This window comes from Podarcis pityusensis (genome assembly GCF_964106645.2).
Source record: "Podarcis pityusensis genome assembly, chromosome: 1".
In the NCBI taxonomy this organism is placed as follows: domain Eukaryota; kingdom Metazoa; phylum Chordata; class Lepidosauria; order Squamata; family Lacertidae; genus Podarcis; species Podarcis pityusensis.
Window position 1 is genome coordinate 87,652,433 of NC_138028.1, and position 17,301 is coordinate 87,669,733.

Below are 17,301 nucleotides of genomic sequence, written 5' to 3' on the forward strand. Positions count from 1 at the left end.
TCTCAGCTGATATAAAGCAACATCATATGTTCCTCTTCCTGTATCCTATTAAACTTCCCTGATTGAGCACATTTGTACCCCATTTTCCCCATTCTGAGGTTACAGATGTGGGGAGTGGTGGTGGAGGGAAACTTGCATGCAAGTGCTCAATCTGGTTTCTCTCGACTCACCCCCCCCCCCAACTTAGCCTGAAAGGAGCAGTCTCTATCTTTATTTGCTCTGATGTAATGTGATGTCTGGGGCCAACTCTGGAGGAACAGAGGAAACGGTCTGGAAACAAAACAGGCTAATCCCTCCTCCCTCCACCCACCCCCATTGCCTATCATTGCCGTGAGGTGGGGTGAGGGTGGAGTGTGGGAATGCAGACTTGCTTTGGGGTCTCAGGGATTGTTTTGCCTTGACTTGGAAGCAAAGGGGTCTGAGGAGGACAAGGGCACACATACACTGGGGTCCCCTCCTCCTCTTTTTGCCTGAGATTCTGATTAGAAAGCAACTCACATTTGACTGTCCTCCCAAGATTTGTGCAGCTGTGTACTGTGTGCGTCCTTCTCTGCTCTGTATGGGAACAAAATGCCCTGGGGGAAATGGGCATATCTGGGAGACGAGAGGGCCTTTTCTAAGGGCTACCTTCCCGATGTTGCTATCCAGGGTGGAATATCTTTTCAGAGGTTTTCAAGACAGTGTTGGTTTTGCACAGGGAATGCAGAGGCATTTCTCCATTCCTGGCACAGGACGCAGATGGCAGTCTTCCCACTTAGTGCATCCATTCCCAGGAATCACATTTTGCACAAGGAATTGCATTCTCAGTAGCAAACCAGTTACTGCTTGCTCCCTGGGAGTTCCACCTATCATGGAAATTGTGGCTGTCCAGATTGTGGATGTGCAGAGTGTGATGTCATAATTGTGGCAGCAGCATAGGTACCTCTTCTGCCTTCCATACCATTTAAAACTGTTAAAACGAATGACCTTGTATTCCTTTCTTCTGCCCCTTCCCCCCTTTATATTAATTCCACTCCGGCTCTTCAGCACTGAGGTGCATTTCCTTCCCCCAGTGAAATCCCTTTCCAAGTATTATCCAGCTATCCACACAACTTCCAGACTGGGATATAGTCTCACTAGTATTGGATGATGTGCTGTTTTAATGCCCACAATAAGAAGCAATTAGAGGGGACAGGGGTGTTGTTTGGGAAGGGCCTTACATTGCATTGTAGCATGTGTGTGTGTGTTCACAATCAGGATTTCATTTGGGTTCATATTTTTTTCCTGTGACTTCTCATTCTGATAACTCCCTCTGGCTTTGAACTCTCTGTGTAGCTATAAAACAGGGTTAAATCACCAAGCGGTGATTGAATCCGTAAATGTGGTTGCCAGGAACTTCGTCCGCAGCTGGACGCAGTGTGGATGTGTAGCCAATATATACTCTCCCCCTCTCTCCCTCAACCCCCCAGCCCAGCTTTGGTTTCTCAAATATTTGTGTTGGAATCTTTCCTGCAGTTTAGGTTTCCAGTGAAGAGTCAGCCCTAAATCTCAATTCTAGTCCTTTCCTTGTGTCTAAAGCCTTTGGCCTGTGTGCTCCAGCTAAACCTATTCTCAGTGTCCCCTTTGAATGGCCCCTGGTTCCTAAAAGGAAGCTGTGGGATTCTGAGGGGAGAGCTTGGATACTGCAAACAGCATGGTGGGTCTCCACCCTTTTCTTGTCAGGGGAAAATAGCATGTCTCTGGGTAATCTCAGGATAACTGCTAGGTTCCCAGTCTTGTTGGGCCTCTAAGCTGTCTGATTGCAATCCTGTTGTTTATACTAAAGCAGTGCAAAGTCCATGGTTTTGGGCAGATCTTGGGAGTGGCTGACCTGGAATAAAATAGCACAGCATCGGCAAGCTGGAGAGAGGCCCTGTGGGCACTTCTCTGCCCCACTGAGGGAAGAAGAAAAGGGGATTGGTCTTGTCCTTCTTGGGAAGGGTTCAGAGATGTGTTCTGGTAAGTGGTCCAACCCTTATCTGAATCTTTTTCTGTGTGTGTCTTTGCGAGGAAGATTCCACCACACTAGGTATCCTATCTGCAGCACTAAACTCTCCGGTTATAGGATGAGTCTTTATCCTAGGTTCACAGTACCCATGAAGATTTTCATTTAGCTAACAGTGCTTTATCCAGTAGTGGAGGAACTGGAACATGGTCCTTTAACCCATTTTGTTGGCAGAGAAACTGCAGCATTAAAGGCAAATACAATGATGGGGCTTAATGACATCCACTTTTGCACATTTGTTTGTCATGTAGCACATCTAGAGTGCAACCAGCTCCTTTTCCCACTCTAAGCTTCTCTTAAACTGAATAGCTCTCATCCTTTTTAAGGCTCATGCTATACCTCAGTAGTTTAACTAATTTTGTCTGAACATTACCCTGGCCATCTTCCATTACAGTATATCATTATATAGAATGAATTCACTTAAGTCACAATCCTTCTTGGGAATTAGGGCACTCAGGTAAAGTGCTGGATCAGGTCATTACTGCACAGCTCTATCTTTCTTGCATGACATTGAATTAGATTACCTTTTGGTCCCTTTCAAAGTCAAGGTGGAAGGAATCGCCCAGGTTTCTCAGGTAGATAGCATCCATTTTAGAATATCTACCCTCTCCCATCATCTGACTGAGAGCAGCTTCCATAGCCCTTATGGATGTGGGGACTGAGACTGTTTGGGAGTTGAGGGATCCCTTCATCACACCCAGCATTTGTCATTATGTGGCCAAAAGGCAAAGTTCCAGATGTACCTCTTACTCCCATCCCACCCAGAAGGCTGTGTGCGTGTGAAATTTAGTGTTGGGAGAGAGTACAGAGCATCTTTTTCCTCTGTCTTTTTCTTTCTCATGCCTTCTTTCTTAGCAGTGCTGTGTCTGTGTGAGTCTGTGTGGGGTGTGTGTCTGTGTGGGGTTTTCAGCCATTTCTGTTCTGAGGGAGAACGCTGTCAGGCGAGTGGTCCGCTAAGGCCTTCTTTCCATTTGCTGAGGATTCTTTTCTTGACTTAGGGAGGCTCACGATGACGGCGCTTGAAAACCTCTGCTTAGCTCGCTTGACGACTCAATACAGGCCTTTCTCTCTTTATGTGTCTATATTTATTTATACATTTTTGCACGCGCACACAATTTCAATTCACATTTTTGTGACCGTATCTGTAATTCTGAGACACATTAAGAAATGACAGTAGATGAGGGTTTTCTTGAGGGGGGTTATTTTATTTTCTAAAAGTGGGGGTTGGGGCGGGGGGGAATGCAGATGATGAAGTGTTCGTGACACCCTAAATAATGTTTGCATCCCCAAGCAAAACATCCCCTTGTCTGAAGCAGCTGCGCTGTTTCCTCTCAGGAGCCATGCAGTGGCCTCATTGAGTGCCTGAGTGCCGCTCAACAAAGATGCTAATCTAATTAGGTCTTGAGTCACCATGGAAGAGGGGAGATTTAGTTTTACACTGACAACTTCATATTTGGGAAAAAGTCCAAGTTTAATCTCCCCTCCCCTATGTATCTCTGAATCCTTCATTCGCCACCGGCTGCCCCCTTGCAACCCCATGAGGCTCATGTGACCTGGCTCATGAGTTGCTGCCTCCCCCCTTCGCCTGGCAGGGGGAGGGGAGGGAATTGGGGAAAGAGAGGGGGCTCTTTTCTGCCACAGCCCCTTTGGAGCCAACATGAACCGAGGAGGTTGAGGGTCAAGGTCTGGGAACTTCCTTGCCAGCCCAGCTTGTGCAAACAGCTGGGTATCGTTAAGGCATGAGGTGTGGAGCGATGAGGCGGGCAGGGGAGGGGGAGCAGACTGGCCTGATTGTCTTTAACTCAGCAACAGTGCCCTAATTTCTCCATGGGGACCATCAAATATAAAAGGCCCCAAAGCCATTTAGAGGGCTGGGGTGTGGGAAGCCTGTAGGCCGGACTCTCATGGGACCTGTATCATAAAACATCCAGGTTTGTGGCATAAGAAAACAACACACAAACAGTGCCTCCTCCATCCTTTATGTATGGGGTCAGACTCCAGTCAGTTTGACTGTCTGCTGACCGATAATGCAGCAACATAATCTTATTCTAAATGTTTGGTGGAAAGGAAGGAAGGAAGGAAGGAAGGGAGCCCAGGTCTCCTCTTACCTTCCTTGTTTTCTTTTGTCATTCCCAGCAGTGCTTCCAGATCTAATCTTTTATCGTTATCATTATTATTAAAAAAAAAAAGAAGTTGTAAGAGCAGAAATTAAGTCTCCTCCCCACAACTTCTTTATGGAGTTGCAATGACTTTGGATGAGGAACTGTCATAGGGTATATTGAGAGGTTTTGGATTCTTGAAGTATAGGAATGCCAGAGAGTTCTGTTTGGTCCACATTTTTAAGCAAATTGGTCTAATCTCCACCATCTCAGGGCTAAGTTATGGTATCTGCACTTGGTCTTTGGATTTTGCGGTGCAGTTCTCAGCTAAAAAAACCAAAAAAGCACAAGAAAATGCATATACAAATGTGTGCCTTGAAGAAAAATGCATACAAAAATGTGTATTTTAGCGGGAAATAGGTGCAATTTAGATTTTTTTTGCTGTGTTTTTCAAAAGAGATGGAAAACAGGAGTGAGCTATGATTGAAAGCATGCAAAACTGACACAGGCTGGTGATAGGCTGACCTGCCCATCTCTCAATGGGAGAGACGTTGCTTATGGCCACTTGTGATTAGTTCTGAACAGAGGAAAGAAAGTCTGCACTATTTCTGCCTGCTGACCGGCTGCTCTCTGGCCAAATTTAGCAAATGGAATTGCTTCATTGTCCCGCTGCTGATGGCTAGACTAGGCAATCTGGAAGGGCTGCCTCTGGGAATCACCACTGCTATTCCTACCCTCCCACAGGCTCTGGAGAAGGAGCCCTTCTAAAATAAGGCATCCTTGAAAACAAGATGCCTATCACTTTTAGTTCTGGGCCAAGCTACATATGACAGCAGCCATGAGATGGCTGCTGAAAGTCATGTTCTCCCCTATTTCCTCATAATGTGTGTCTTCACATAAGCCTTTGATGCAACATTGTTATGTTGTGCATGGTCCTCCACAGTAGCTGCTTCTAGTGGGATGTTATAAAACATGACATGATGGTCCCTGCTTCTGAGAAGCTCAGTGCAGCTGACACTTTGCATGTGGCCTGGAGTTAGGTGCTTATTTTGGTTTTGTTCTGATCAATGAGCCTGGTGTTATTGCAAGGAATCAGAGAAGGATACAGTAGTTCAAGCTAAGTCTTTTATCAGGGAAGTCCTAGTGGTTCCAGCCAAATGCCCTCACCCCAGTAGTTGCTGCATGGAAAATTTCCTGTCAATATCAGATGTGCACACTGAGCTTCCAGTTAATGCAAGGGCATAATCTGAATTAAGTCCCCAGAACCTTCCCTATATCTAATGCAAGTAGACACCCTGTTCAGTTACTATGTAACTCAAGGAAAGCAATATTAAGGCAGACTCCAGAAAACATCTTCCACAGGTAACTGAATTAAGTAAAAGTTCAATTTCATATGAAATGTCTCCATCTTTCCTTATGAGGGACAGCTCAGTCACGTGGTTGTACTTTCTGATTGCCCAGAGACACCACATGACCTCCCAGCCACTCTCTGGCAGAAAAAAATGTACTGTGATTCCTGCTTATGGCTCATTACCTGTGCCCTTTATCATTCAATGTTCCTTCCACCCAGTGCTTAATGAGATCACTCTATATATTAGAGCTTGTGCCCATTAGGAATCCCATTGGGTTTGGTGGAGAGGAAGGCAGGAGGACCAACAGTAGGTGGAGCTAGAGCTAAGGACAAACAGAGATGACTAATTCTAGTTTAGTCTCCATCCTCTGTTGAGTTCTACAAGAGACTGAGGAGGAGGAAGCTGATTGTGCCACTTCCTGGACTGGTCATATGTAAGAAGGTAGGCAAGTGGGAGCTTGCTTGGACAGACTGAGATTAGTGGGGCAATACTTGATTTGTCCTGATAGACCAGCCTTCATGGTCCCACTGGTACCTACCTGGTCCTTTTGCCCATTCTCTCTACCCTTCCCCTGCTTGCTGTGCAACATACCAGGCGTCTTGCAATGCTTCAGTAGGGTGAGGGGAGGGGGCCGATGAAAAGGCCTGGAGCATTTCAGCAAAAGTTGTGGCTGCTTCCTCTGCTGCTTCCTTGTTGGTTTTAAACCTATGACTCCAGTCTCCAAGTTTTAGCCTTCTAACCCTATGCAAGTCCCATGCTGTAGCTCTTTGTTCAGTGCTGGGTGTTTCTGAATAGTTTTTCGTAAAAAAACAACAACACATTAAACGCTAAAATAGCATCAGCAGAAGTGGTAATAGTAATACAGAGTAGTGGCAGCATCTGGTGGAAGCAGCAGTGTTGTGAGAGAGAGGGAGGGAGGGAGGGAGGGAGGGAGAGAGACACTTCTGAAAGGGGGAATGTATCTGCAGTCTGGTATCCAGACATAGAGTTTATCAGGCTGACAATACTTCATTCTTCATGTGCAAATTAAATAAACAGCCATCCCTCCCCCACTCAACTCTCCCTTGAGGCTGAGAGTGAGAGTTGGTTGGGGAAGGAAGGAACAGAGGTCATCTGAGTGGAGGGAACTCATGATCAAGTAACTTTCTTTTAGCAGGGAGGTTTGGACTAAGATTTAGCACTGATAGTGGAAAGTGTTGGGTGCACAACCTCCCCCACCCCTTGAGGTTTTATTAAAGCTTGAATGATGCAGAGAAAATTGGTGTGTAGTTTGACTTTATCACTTAGCATAATCAAAGCACTAGATGAAATGAACATATTTAATGCAATTTAAGCCTCCTCCCTTTGTGTTCACATACTCAGGATGATCAAAAAGCAGTTTAAAAGGATGTATTTCTTCTGCGCTTCCAAAGAAGTTCCTCCAGAGTGAAGTGGTGATTCACTTCAAAATTATCGATTGTGGGAGAAGTCCAAGTTAAGAACTCTGAAATCACCGACATAAATTACCATGGCACAGGGAGGATGCTATCATAAATATGCAATTTTGTAGGAGCCTACAAAAATTTGTAACTTGGCCTGTATGGCGAATGAGCTTGGGTGTGTGACAGTCAAAGCAGTCCGGCATCAGAAGAACTTTTGATGTGCAGAGTTCTCTGGGTTGGTACACTGGGGAAAGGATTGCTTGAGGGGGTACTTGAAAGAGGAAGAGTGTTAGTGGTTCCCTTCTGTTCCGGTAGTCCAGGGAGCTAAGCAAGTGTGGGATGATGAGAATTAGTGCAGTTCAATGAATGAAGCTGGACTTTGGTCTAGAACAGGGGTCAGCAAACTTTTTCAGCAGGGTGCTGGTCCACTGTCCCTCAGCCTTTGTCAGGGGCCAGACTATATTTTTTTTTTGGGGGGGGAATGAACAAATTCCTATGTCCCACAAATAGAGATGCATTTTAAATAAAAGCACACATTCTACTCATATAAAAACACAATGATTCCCAGGCTGTCCGCGGGCCGGATTTAGCAGGTGATTGGGCCAGATCCGGCCCCCGGTCCTTAGTTTGCCTACCCATGGTCTAGAAACTCACCTCTGCCATGGATTCATTATGTTGCCTTTGGACAGGGCAGTATCTTTCTCTCCATCCCAGCTTTGCCACTCCAATTGTGGCATTGTGAGATTAGACACAGCCAAGACTCCAAAATGTTTTGCAGTATTTCCCGAAGAATAAATATTGATGGGGTTTAAAAACTTAACTAGAGCACCCTTCCCCAACCTTTCATTTGGGGCTACAGCCCAAACTAGCGTGGGTGATGTTAGGGGTGATGGGATTTGCATTCCAAAGCATCTAGAAGGCAGCAGGTTGGGGAAGGATGAGCTATAACTTGTCTGTGCAGGGTGATGCATTCCATCACTGAGGTTCTTGCTCTCTGTGGAATTGAATCAACCAGCATTCATCCTTCCAACTTTCCAAAGGGCCCAGGGAATGTTCACCCAAGAATGGTCCAAGTCTGTCAAAGGAGGAAATGAGTACGTAGCGTTGGATTGCTGGACGTTAAAAGGGTTTGCTGCCAAGCAGAGGGCAGCTCAGCCTTCTGAAGCTGGAGGAAGGTAGGAGAGGACACTGGAAGGAGACAGCTGGTGCCCTAATAGTTTTACCTCAGGTGTTCCCAATTCCCTTGAGGGTGGGAGATGGAGGGAACTGGGGATTGATTTCCTTTCCATCCCATCACAGAAGGATGCTGCCTCAGCATGACGGCCCCTCTTCCTTCCATAACCTTGGAGCCTGAGAAGGAGGCAGGCTCTCCATCTCTATATCAGGGAGAAAATTAAAATGGCTACCCATGGCCTCTTGTGGGGAGGAGACAAGAAGTAAATGACTTGTGAGTGGTGGGATTTGGTGTGGGTGTGGTGAGACCAACATACCCCTTCATCTTGAAATTATTCAGAGCCAGGACTACCTCCTTACTGCCTACACTGACAGGCAGCAGCATGGGTGTAGCCAAGGTTTTTGTTAGGTGGGGCAGAACTGACATGATTGGTCAGTAAGTTAAGTATTTCTATTGTTTTACAATGATCTGGGGGGGGGGTCCCCCTTGGCTACACCCATGGGCAACAGGTCTCTGGGATTTCAGGGGGTCCTGTCACAGCCCTGTCCAAAGATGCTGCAGATTGAATCTTGGCTCTTTCTGTGTGCAAAGCAGGATGCTCTGCCACTGAGCTATAGCCATTTGCAGCACTTGGTTCCTAAAGGATCATGGTACAGATGCTGTGAAATTATATTTTGGTGTGCCTGTGAAACTCCACATTAGGCAACACTACCAGGGAGGTTCTGCCTGGCTGAGACTGTGAGTCAGATCTTTCAGCATCCGAGATGCATGTATTGAAGTCTTTTCTGACAAGACACAAAAAGTAAATTTTAATAACAATTCCTTTAGCATACACTTACCCAGATATACCCTTGGCTACATTTGTTTTCCATTTGTGGTAGCTCGTCCACAGCATCATTTGGAAACCTGTGGTTAGGAGGAAAGAAGGGACTTTGTGTTCTGTTGTGGAAGCAAGGGCTGGTCTCTTTGAGCCAACATGGTCTTTACACTCAGGCCCACCCAGCTCTACAATTAGTTTGCTTTTGTCTCTCAAGTATAAAAACAAAGTCTTATGCTTTGGCTGAATCGAGAGTAGCTGAGAGGAGCCTCAGTCCACCAGTCATTGCAGGCAACTAGTCACACACAACAGGTGCCCCCTAGATGCAGATGGGCTCTACTATTCACATTAAAAGTTGTGCCTAACCAGTTCAGTAGGACAACTGGGATATGTATGCAGTAGTTTTGCAGATGGGATTGTGCATCTAGATGTGTCTGCAGTGCACACAGAAGGCTGCACTGGAGTAAGGGATGATATCCAAATAGGAACAGAGCTGATGGGATGTCTGTGTGCCCTTTTCCTCTTAATACACATAGTGGGATTTCCCATCTTTATCATGTGCCATTGTAACTAGTGTTGAAATTTTGCGCAGATGAATTTTCAATTTTTTTTCAAAAATTCAGAACATTTCAAAATTTACTGTGGTACCTCAGGTTAAGACCTTAATTCGTTCTGGAGGTCTCTTCTTAACCTGAAACTGTTCTTAACCTGAAGCACCGCTTTAGCTAATGGGGCCTCCTGCTGCTACTGCGCCACTGCTGCACGATTTCTGTTCTCATCCTGAAGCAAAGTTCTTAACCCAAGGTAATATTTCTTGGTTAGCGGAGTCTGTAACCTGAAGCGTATGTAACCTGAAGCGTATGTAACCTGAGGTACCACTATATATGCATGTTGAATATCTACTCTTTCATTTTTTTTCTTCTTAAAAATGTGACTCACACATACTCCCCCCCAACCCCCCCAAATGAAATACAGTGGTACCTCGGGTTACATACGCTTCAGGTTACAGACTCTGCTAACCCAGAAATAGTACCTCGGGTTAAGAACTTTGCTTCAGGATGAGAACAGAAATTGTGCTCTGGCGGCGCGGCAGCAGCAGGAGGCCCCATTAGCTAAAGTGGTGCTTCAGGTTAAGAACAGTTTCAGGTTAAGAACGGTCCTCTGGAACGAATTAAGTACTTAACCCGAGGTACCACTGTACTTGTACAGTTTGTACCCAATCCTTCATTCAAGTAGCATCATGGTGAGAAAAGCTAGGAAAATACAAATGTGAATGTTGGCAAATTAATTTGAGCTTGGAGAAATTAACAGGTGAATGTCCCCCTCTTCTTCCCCTTCCCCCTGCATTGCTTTACTTCTAACTATATCCAGGCATCTCACTAAAATGGCTCGCTGTCTGACAGATGCTTTTACCCAGAGCCCACTTGCTAGTAGGTAGAATGTTGCTGCAACCTAAGTGTCTGCGAGAAAAGCTAGCAAGGTTCTTCCTTCAGTGGCTGTCCCTAGGATGTTTGAGGCAACATCTGACCCAGAACTTGCTTTGCTGGTGGATTAGCAATGGAGACTGGCACCCAGTGGTGCAGTGAAGAAATGAACCTTTAAAATAATAATCCTTAGTCTGAGGCCCCATCTGCCCTATACATTTAAAGCACTGTAATGCTACTTTAACAGTCACTGCTTTCCCCAAAGAATCTTGGGAACTGTAGTTTGTTGAGGGTACTGAGAGTTGTAGGAAACCCCTGTTCCCTTAACAGAGGTACAGATACCTGAATGGTTTACCAATCAATCCCTGTTCCCAGGGAACTTTTCGGATTGTATCCCGGTGAAGGAAATAGGTGTCTCTTAACAACTCTTCATGGGACATGGGTGGCGCTGTGGGTTAAACCACAGAACCTAGGACTTGCCAATCAGAAGGTTGGCAGTTCGAATCCCCGCGATGGGGTGAGCGCCCGTTGCTCGGTCCCTGCTCCTGCCAACCTAGCAGTTCGAAAGCATGTCAAAGTGCAAGTAGATAAATAGGTACCACTCCGGCGGGAAGGTAAACGGCATTTCCGTGCACTGCTCTGGTTCGCCAGAAGCGGCTTACTCATGCTGGCCACATGATCCGGAAGCTGTACGCCGGCTCCCTCGGCCAGTAAAGCGAGATGAGTGCCGCAACCTCAGAGTCGGTCACGACTAGACCTAATGGTCCGGGGTCCCTTTAACAACTCTCCATATCCTTAACAAACTACACTTCCCATAATTATTTGCTAAAGTGGTATAATAGTGCTTTAAACATGTGGTGCAGATGTGGTCCAAGAACCAAACGCTGCCTCCAGGGGATCAGTATTTTGCAGTGGAAATTCAAGCACATGTGAGAAATTTAGGTTTGTGCAGTGGTGCAGCAAACACACATTTTTTAAATAAATGGACATTTTCCAGTTTGGAAAGCGATGGGCAAATGCACTGGAAAATGTGGGTTTAATAAACAACAAATGGGGAGATGTGTAAACTTCATGCAAGCAAAAACAGAATGAATGCTCGAGAAAGACAGGACAAAGTGGAAACAAATCAGGATGAATGCTCAATGAACAGCTTGTCTGGAGGAGCCCAAAGTTGATGCAGGAGGGAGATCCGTGTTCATTGTTATGTACCTTTCTTATTCACATATGGGGGCGGATCTGGTTTTTCACAATAAAATGTGACACGTAATGGGTGAAGGGAGCTGAATCTTCCCTTACTATACCTGTCCACACTTTGTGGCTTTGAGTGCTTCTCTCCCCAATGTGCCCCTTTTCAAGTGCTGAAGCTGGACTAGGAGAAAAGTGCCTGAGAGCAGCAGTGTGTGTGTGTGTGTGTGTGTGTGTGTGTGTGTGTGTGTGTAGGAGGGAGCAATCGGCTCCCCACACTTGTGTGCCCCTTTTGATGTTAGCATTAGTCTCACCTGCATTTTATTTGTGAAGGGGGAGGCATGTGGAGAATCAGCCACCACACCCCCACCACCCCAGCTTTGCCTCCACCCCCAAGCTTCTCTCCAATAACAGGGAAGCAATTTTGCTGCACTTTAAGGATATGCATTATATATCGGCTGGTGCTTGCTGATGCTGGATCCTAGAAATCCTTAAAAACGATCTCATTTATTTGTTTTTGAATGATATTTATGAGTAGCCTTTCAGCTGAAGTACCCAGAGCAGTGTACATCGAACCATAAGAAGACATGATAATTAAAAGCCTTCAATAAAACCAAAGAGCAGCAAAACATTACATGGCATAATGTTTCAAAACCAGTTGGCACCTTGGAGCTGTTCCATATGTCGCATTTTGCACTCCCAGATATAAAACACAAATTCATAGTGTCATTAGTTTTTTAAATTGAGCTCAAGAGTGCAAAATGCATACTACCGTATTGGCCCGAATATAAGCCGCTCCCTTAAACTTGGAGGGGGGGGGGGGAGAATTCCAAAAGGCACTCGCCCAATGAAGTGCAATCACACAATGGGGAACACACACACACGGCTTGCCCAGGGAGGGTTGGGGGTGGGAATCAAAAAGGGATTAACAAGCACCCGTCCCATTTGAGGTAGAAAAATAATTTGGAGTAGAAATGATATACAGTTGAAAAAGAAAACTAAGGAACCGGGGGGGGGGGGAGTCACGGGATTTGGAGAATCCCATTTTATAGATTTGATATTGCTTTATGTATAATTATCTTTGTTTATGGATGTTACTACATTTGTTACTGTCTTTTTTATTTTTCTTTTGTTACTTTTGTTGAAAACTTAATAAAAAATACCATTAAACCAAAAAACCCCCAAGCACCTGTCCCAAACAAGCATACTCACCACTGAAGCCCACGTGGTCGTCCGCTGCCGAATACAGTAACTGGAAGACGCCTGCTGCCCAGCTGTAAAGGAACCACCTCACAGCTGATTGGAGATTGCAGTGCATAGGACACCGCTGCTGTGTAGGAAAAGCCTTGCGTGGGCAGCAGCCGCTGCTCAGCTTGGGGGAACACCACCTCACAGCTGATAGGCTTCTGCGGCATTTCCGGAGCCCGTGTGGTCCCGAGTGCTGCAGCCAAGCTCTGCCAATTCCAACACCGCCGCTATCGCAGACCAGCTGAATGGCTCCCTGCAACAGTGCACCACCTCACAGCCGATCAAAAAGCCAGTTTTTGTAAGGCTGCGAATATAAGCCGCACTTTAACTTTTCCGGGTCAGAATTTGGGGGGGGGGGGGGAAGTGTGGCTTATATTCGGGCCAATACAGTAGCTAGGGGATGAAAATGCTTATTGGGCCTCACACATAGGGTAAAATCTATCGTTACATACATGGGGTCCTTTGCTTCCTTCATGTGTTTCTTTGTGCAAAATGAGACGTGTGGCGTGCTGTTGGATCTCCCATGTCATTCAGTTTCTCTAAATTCTGTGGATTTCCTGGCTGGCAAAAAGGAGTTTGTCCCTGGACATGTGGAGAATTCCCTTTATTATCAAGGAGCTGCCACATTGTCTTCATCACTCCCTTTCTGGGCTTAGGTAGCATAGTAACAACAACAACAACAACAACAACAACAACAACAACAATAACAATAAACTTATTATTTCTACCCTGCCCATTTCGCTGGGTTTCCCAAGCCACTCTGGGCGGCTTCCAACAGAAGGTTAAAAATACATTAAAACATCAGTCATTAAAAAACTTCCCTAAACAGGGTTGCCTTCAGATGTCTTCTAAATGTCGTATAGTTGTTTATTTCTTTGACATCTGATGGGAGGGCATTCCACAGGGTGGGCGCCACTACGAAGAAGGCCCTCTGCCTGGTTCCCTGTAACCTCACTTATCGCAGTGAGGGAACTGCCAGAAGACCCTCAGCGCTGGACCTCAATGTCCGGGTAGAACGATGGGGGTGGAGATGCTCCTTCAGGTATACAGGACCAAGGCCATTTAGGGCTTTAAAGGTCAGCACCAACACTTTGACTTGTGCTTGGAAACATACTGGGAGCCACTGTAGATCTTTCAATAGTGTCTTGGCAGAACCGCTTCACTTTCTCCGGAGAGGTTTTGGCACTGCTTGGTTAGTGTGCTGCAAGAGTAACAACATGCATTAGATGAGGCATGTTGGGCTCTCCTTGGTCATAAAAGCAGGGACTCCACAAACTCTGCTTAGTAATTTCTTAATCCATTCACTGGTTTCGAAATGGAGAACTTTTACTTCTTTTAACAGTGCTGTTGCTCTTTCCTTTCCTCCCTGCAGCCTGAGGACCTTGAAGCATCCACATCCCACACCTTCAAAGTGAAGAGCTTCAAGAAAGTGAAACCATGTGGGATATGTCGTCAGGCTATTACCCGGGAGGGTAGCACCTGTCGAGGTGAGTGAGGCTGGGCGTGGAAAGGTTGGAATGTGAAATATAGCTCGTTTGTTGGGTGGGGAAGGAGAGCTGATTCAGTTTGGTGAACAAACTGTACAATGGTACTGGCCAAAATATGTAGCACCCTGTTCAATCTTCGCCATCCTCAGCCAAATGAAGAAGCAGTGTTCAAGAGTATAGTGTGAACACACATGAGGCCGCCAGCTTGCTGAAATGAAGCACATCTAGATCTGGGTCCTGCTTCCTGGGAAAAAGGTGGGATATAAATATGAGATACAGAGATAAATTCTAAGCTATAGCAAGGAACAGTGATGTCCCCATTTTACAAGTGTGGGGAGGAGGGACCATGTGGAGGTTCTGGAGCTCCAATAGGTGTCCACAGATGACTGCTCAATCAATGATGAGCTTCTAACTTACTACCGTGTGCATGTAACCATGTCCGTTACACATTCTGTCTGTCTATAGTATCTGACCATGTAACAGAGCAGACACTCTTAGATGATATATGGGAGAGCATAGGCACCCTGAAATTCACTATGTGGCTAAACACTAGAAGTGTCCTGCCTCCATATGGCAATACTGTGGTAAGTTGACACGGGGTGATTGTGAAATAAATAGTCATTTTGTAGCCCCTGTGGGTCATTTTGAAGCCAGTGGGGAGGTGGGAGCAGAGGTGAAATGATGCAGATAATGCTTTTTACCATAACGCTTCATGGTGTTTCCAAGGCTTCCTAGGTCTTCTCAATAGTATTTCAGTGACTGTAGTTTTGCAGTTGGCCACAGGATGTCACACTTAGCATCTACTACCTTTTCGTTCCATGGTAGCTTTGTGTGAATGAAATGGAACCATTGCTTGGTGCAGTTAATTACCCGCATTCTGTTGTGGCAGGAAAGGTGCCAGAAGGGGTATGTTGGTGACTTTCATAGCACTCCATTCAATTTCCTTACCAGGAAAGTTTGGCTATGGTGTGAATGTGGTGCATTATTCACTTCTGGTAATTGGCAAATTAACTGGAAAGGCATAGCTAGGAATCTGAAAGCAAAGTCCGGGGGACTATATGCTTTCAGGTCTGTGAATAGCACAAGCACAACCATAGAAAAATGGGTGCAGAATCATCTTCAGACATTCAGGTGCTTTGGCACTTACACCAATTGATTGGACGGATACATGATAAGACTCAGCAGTTCATTCATTTATTCATTCTTTCATTTTATTTGTTTGCTACTTTCCCACAAAAAAACCCCTCTGCACATAGCAGCCTGCAACAAAGAAACAGAGTTGCATTTCAAATGAACACTATAAAAACAATTCCATAATAACATAGCAAAATAGTAACAGTAACAATTTCATAATAACATAACAAAGCAATACCATAGTGACAATTTCATAATAACATAGCAAAACAAAAATACAATAACATACAACGCTCCCACATTTCAGTACTATAAATATAACCAGATTACTTAAACAACATGTAGCATCCAGTAGCAAAAATAACAAGGGAGCTTTACAGTTTCACCTTAGTCCTGGAAACACCCCTCCCATGATGTTGCTCCCATATGAACTTTCTGAACCTCATAGGAAAACTTGCCATGCCCAGCAATCACGGAATGTGGGAAATGGGTTTCTGAGGTGGAAGTGATCCAGCATGCTAGCTGCACATGGTAGGAATTACAAATGAACATAAACAACACACAGTGGGCTTAAACATGTGGTAGATGTAATGTCTAGACCAGACTTGGACACTTTTGAAGGGGGGGGTGCAATCTTTAGCAAAAAGTATAGAAATGTGGGCTTCCCTGATACCTATATATTTAACTATAATACTGCTATTCACAAAGCATTTACTAATCTAGGTGCTCTGTGCTAACATATTTTGAAAAGACCCCTAACCCCTTTGCTAGCCCACGCATGTGCCGTGTGTTCATGTGAACCCCAGGAATTGCTGAACTGGTATGACATGGAGTATGGGCTTCGTAAATAGGGTAAGCACTTAAAAATGTGATGGGTTGCCTTTCTAAGTAGATTTTCATGTTTCAGTATTGCATTTATAATGATTTGGTATTAGGTCCTCATCTGCTGGCAGTGACTTCAGCTTTTATCATACCCAATAGATAGAAGAACATGCTTTGGAATTCTGCAGTCATGACCCCAAAAAGAATTATTGCAGGCAACTCCTGTAGCTGCAGGTTTAAGCACTTGTAGCATGTTTGTACTCCAGGCTGTTCCTTGAGAGTGGTGAAGGTATCCCCATGCAAAGTCCCAGTTTTCTGGTAGGGTATTTCCTTCAGAGCCACGTTACCTATTGCAAAAAAGATGGCAAAAGAGGAAACATGAGTGATTCATGCTCCTTCCTCACCTGCACTTTGATTTGGGAAGTGGGACTTGGGAAGTGGGACTCTCATGCGCAATGCATGAGATCCATAAGTCCCAGAAAATAAATGCAAGACGCACCCTTGTTCTGCTTCCTTTTAACATGTGGACCAGCCCTTATGGTACAAGAGGGGGGCACCCACTCTTAGTCTTGTGAGCCAAACATAACATCTGAGCGCGTCAACTGTCGATGGAAGCAGAGCTGCAAAAAGCAGCTCCTTGTGGGCTTTACATGCTTAGGGGACTGCTGAAGAACAAGTTTTCCCATGACCCCTGGAGTAGAGGATGAAGTGCTGGCTGCGGTAGCAGTGATGTGGACTCTTTGGATTTCAAACATAGGTAGTCACAGGGGAACTTGGGTTGGGCTGGGGAAGGAAGCAGTGTAGTTCAAGGTGGCAGGTGAGTGGCAAGAAGCAGAGGATGGAGTGCAGTGGCAGGACATGCTGGTTGCCTGGTTGGTTGTTGGGAAGGGGGAAAAGGTAGCTGAGTTGGGAAAGTACTCTATGCTTGAAGGCTACATGGAGATTTTGGCAAATGACTTTTAGACTTTGAACATTCTAGCCTCTGATAATTCACTGTTATGTTCTAGAACACACTGAATGAGATAGGCCAGTGGTGGGTGGCATGCAGCTTGTCAGGTGTGGGGAACCCGTTTCAGCCTGAGGGCTGCATTCCTTTCTGGGTATCCTTCCAAGGG

General features: G+C 45.4%; 1 protein-coding gene across 14 annotated transcripts in view; it reads left to right on the forward strand.

Annotated features, from left to right (window-relative positions):
* The window catches only part of TNS1 (tensin 1), a 325,241-nt gene that overhangs the window by 86,789 nt on the left and 221,151 nt on the right, over positions 1-17,301 (forward strand). For all 14 annotated transcript variants that reach the window (XM_081005150.1, XM_081005167.1, XM_081005170.1 and 11 more), the window contains exon 2: positions 14,116-14,230. In XM_081005150.1, coding sequence (XP_080861276.1) covers positions 14,116-14,230 — 115 coding nt within the window. The remainder of the gene's footprint in view (positions 1-14,115; positions 14,231-17,301) is intronic.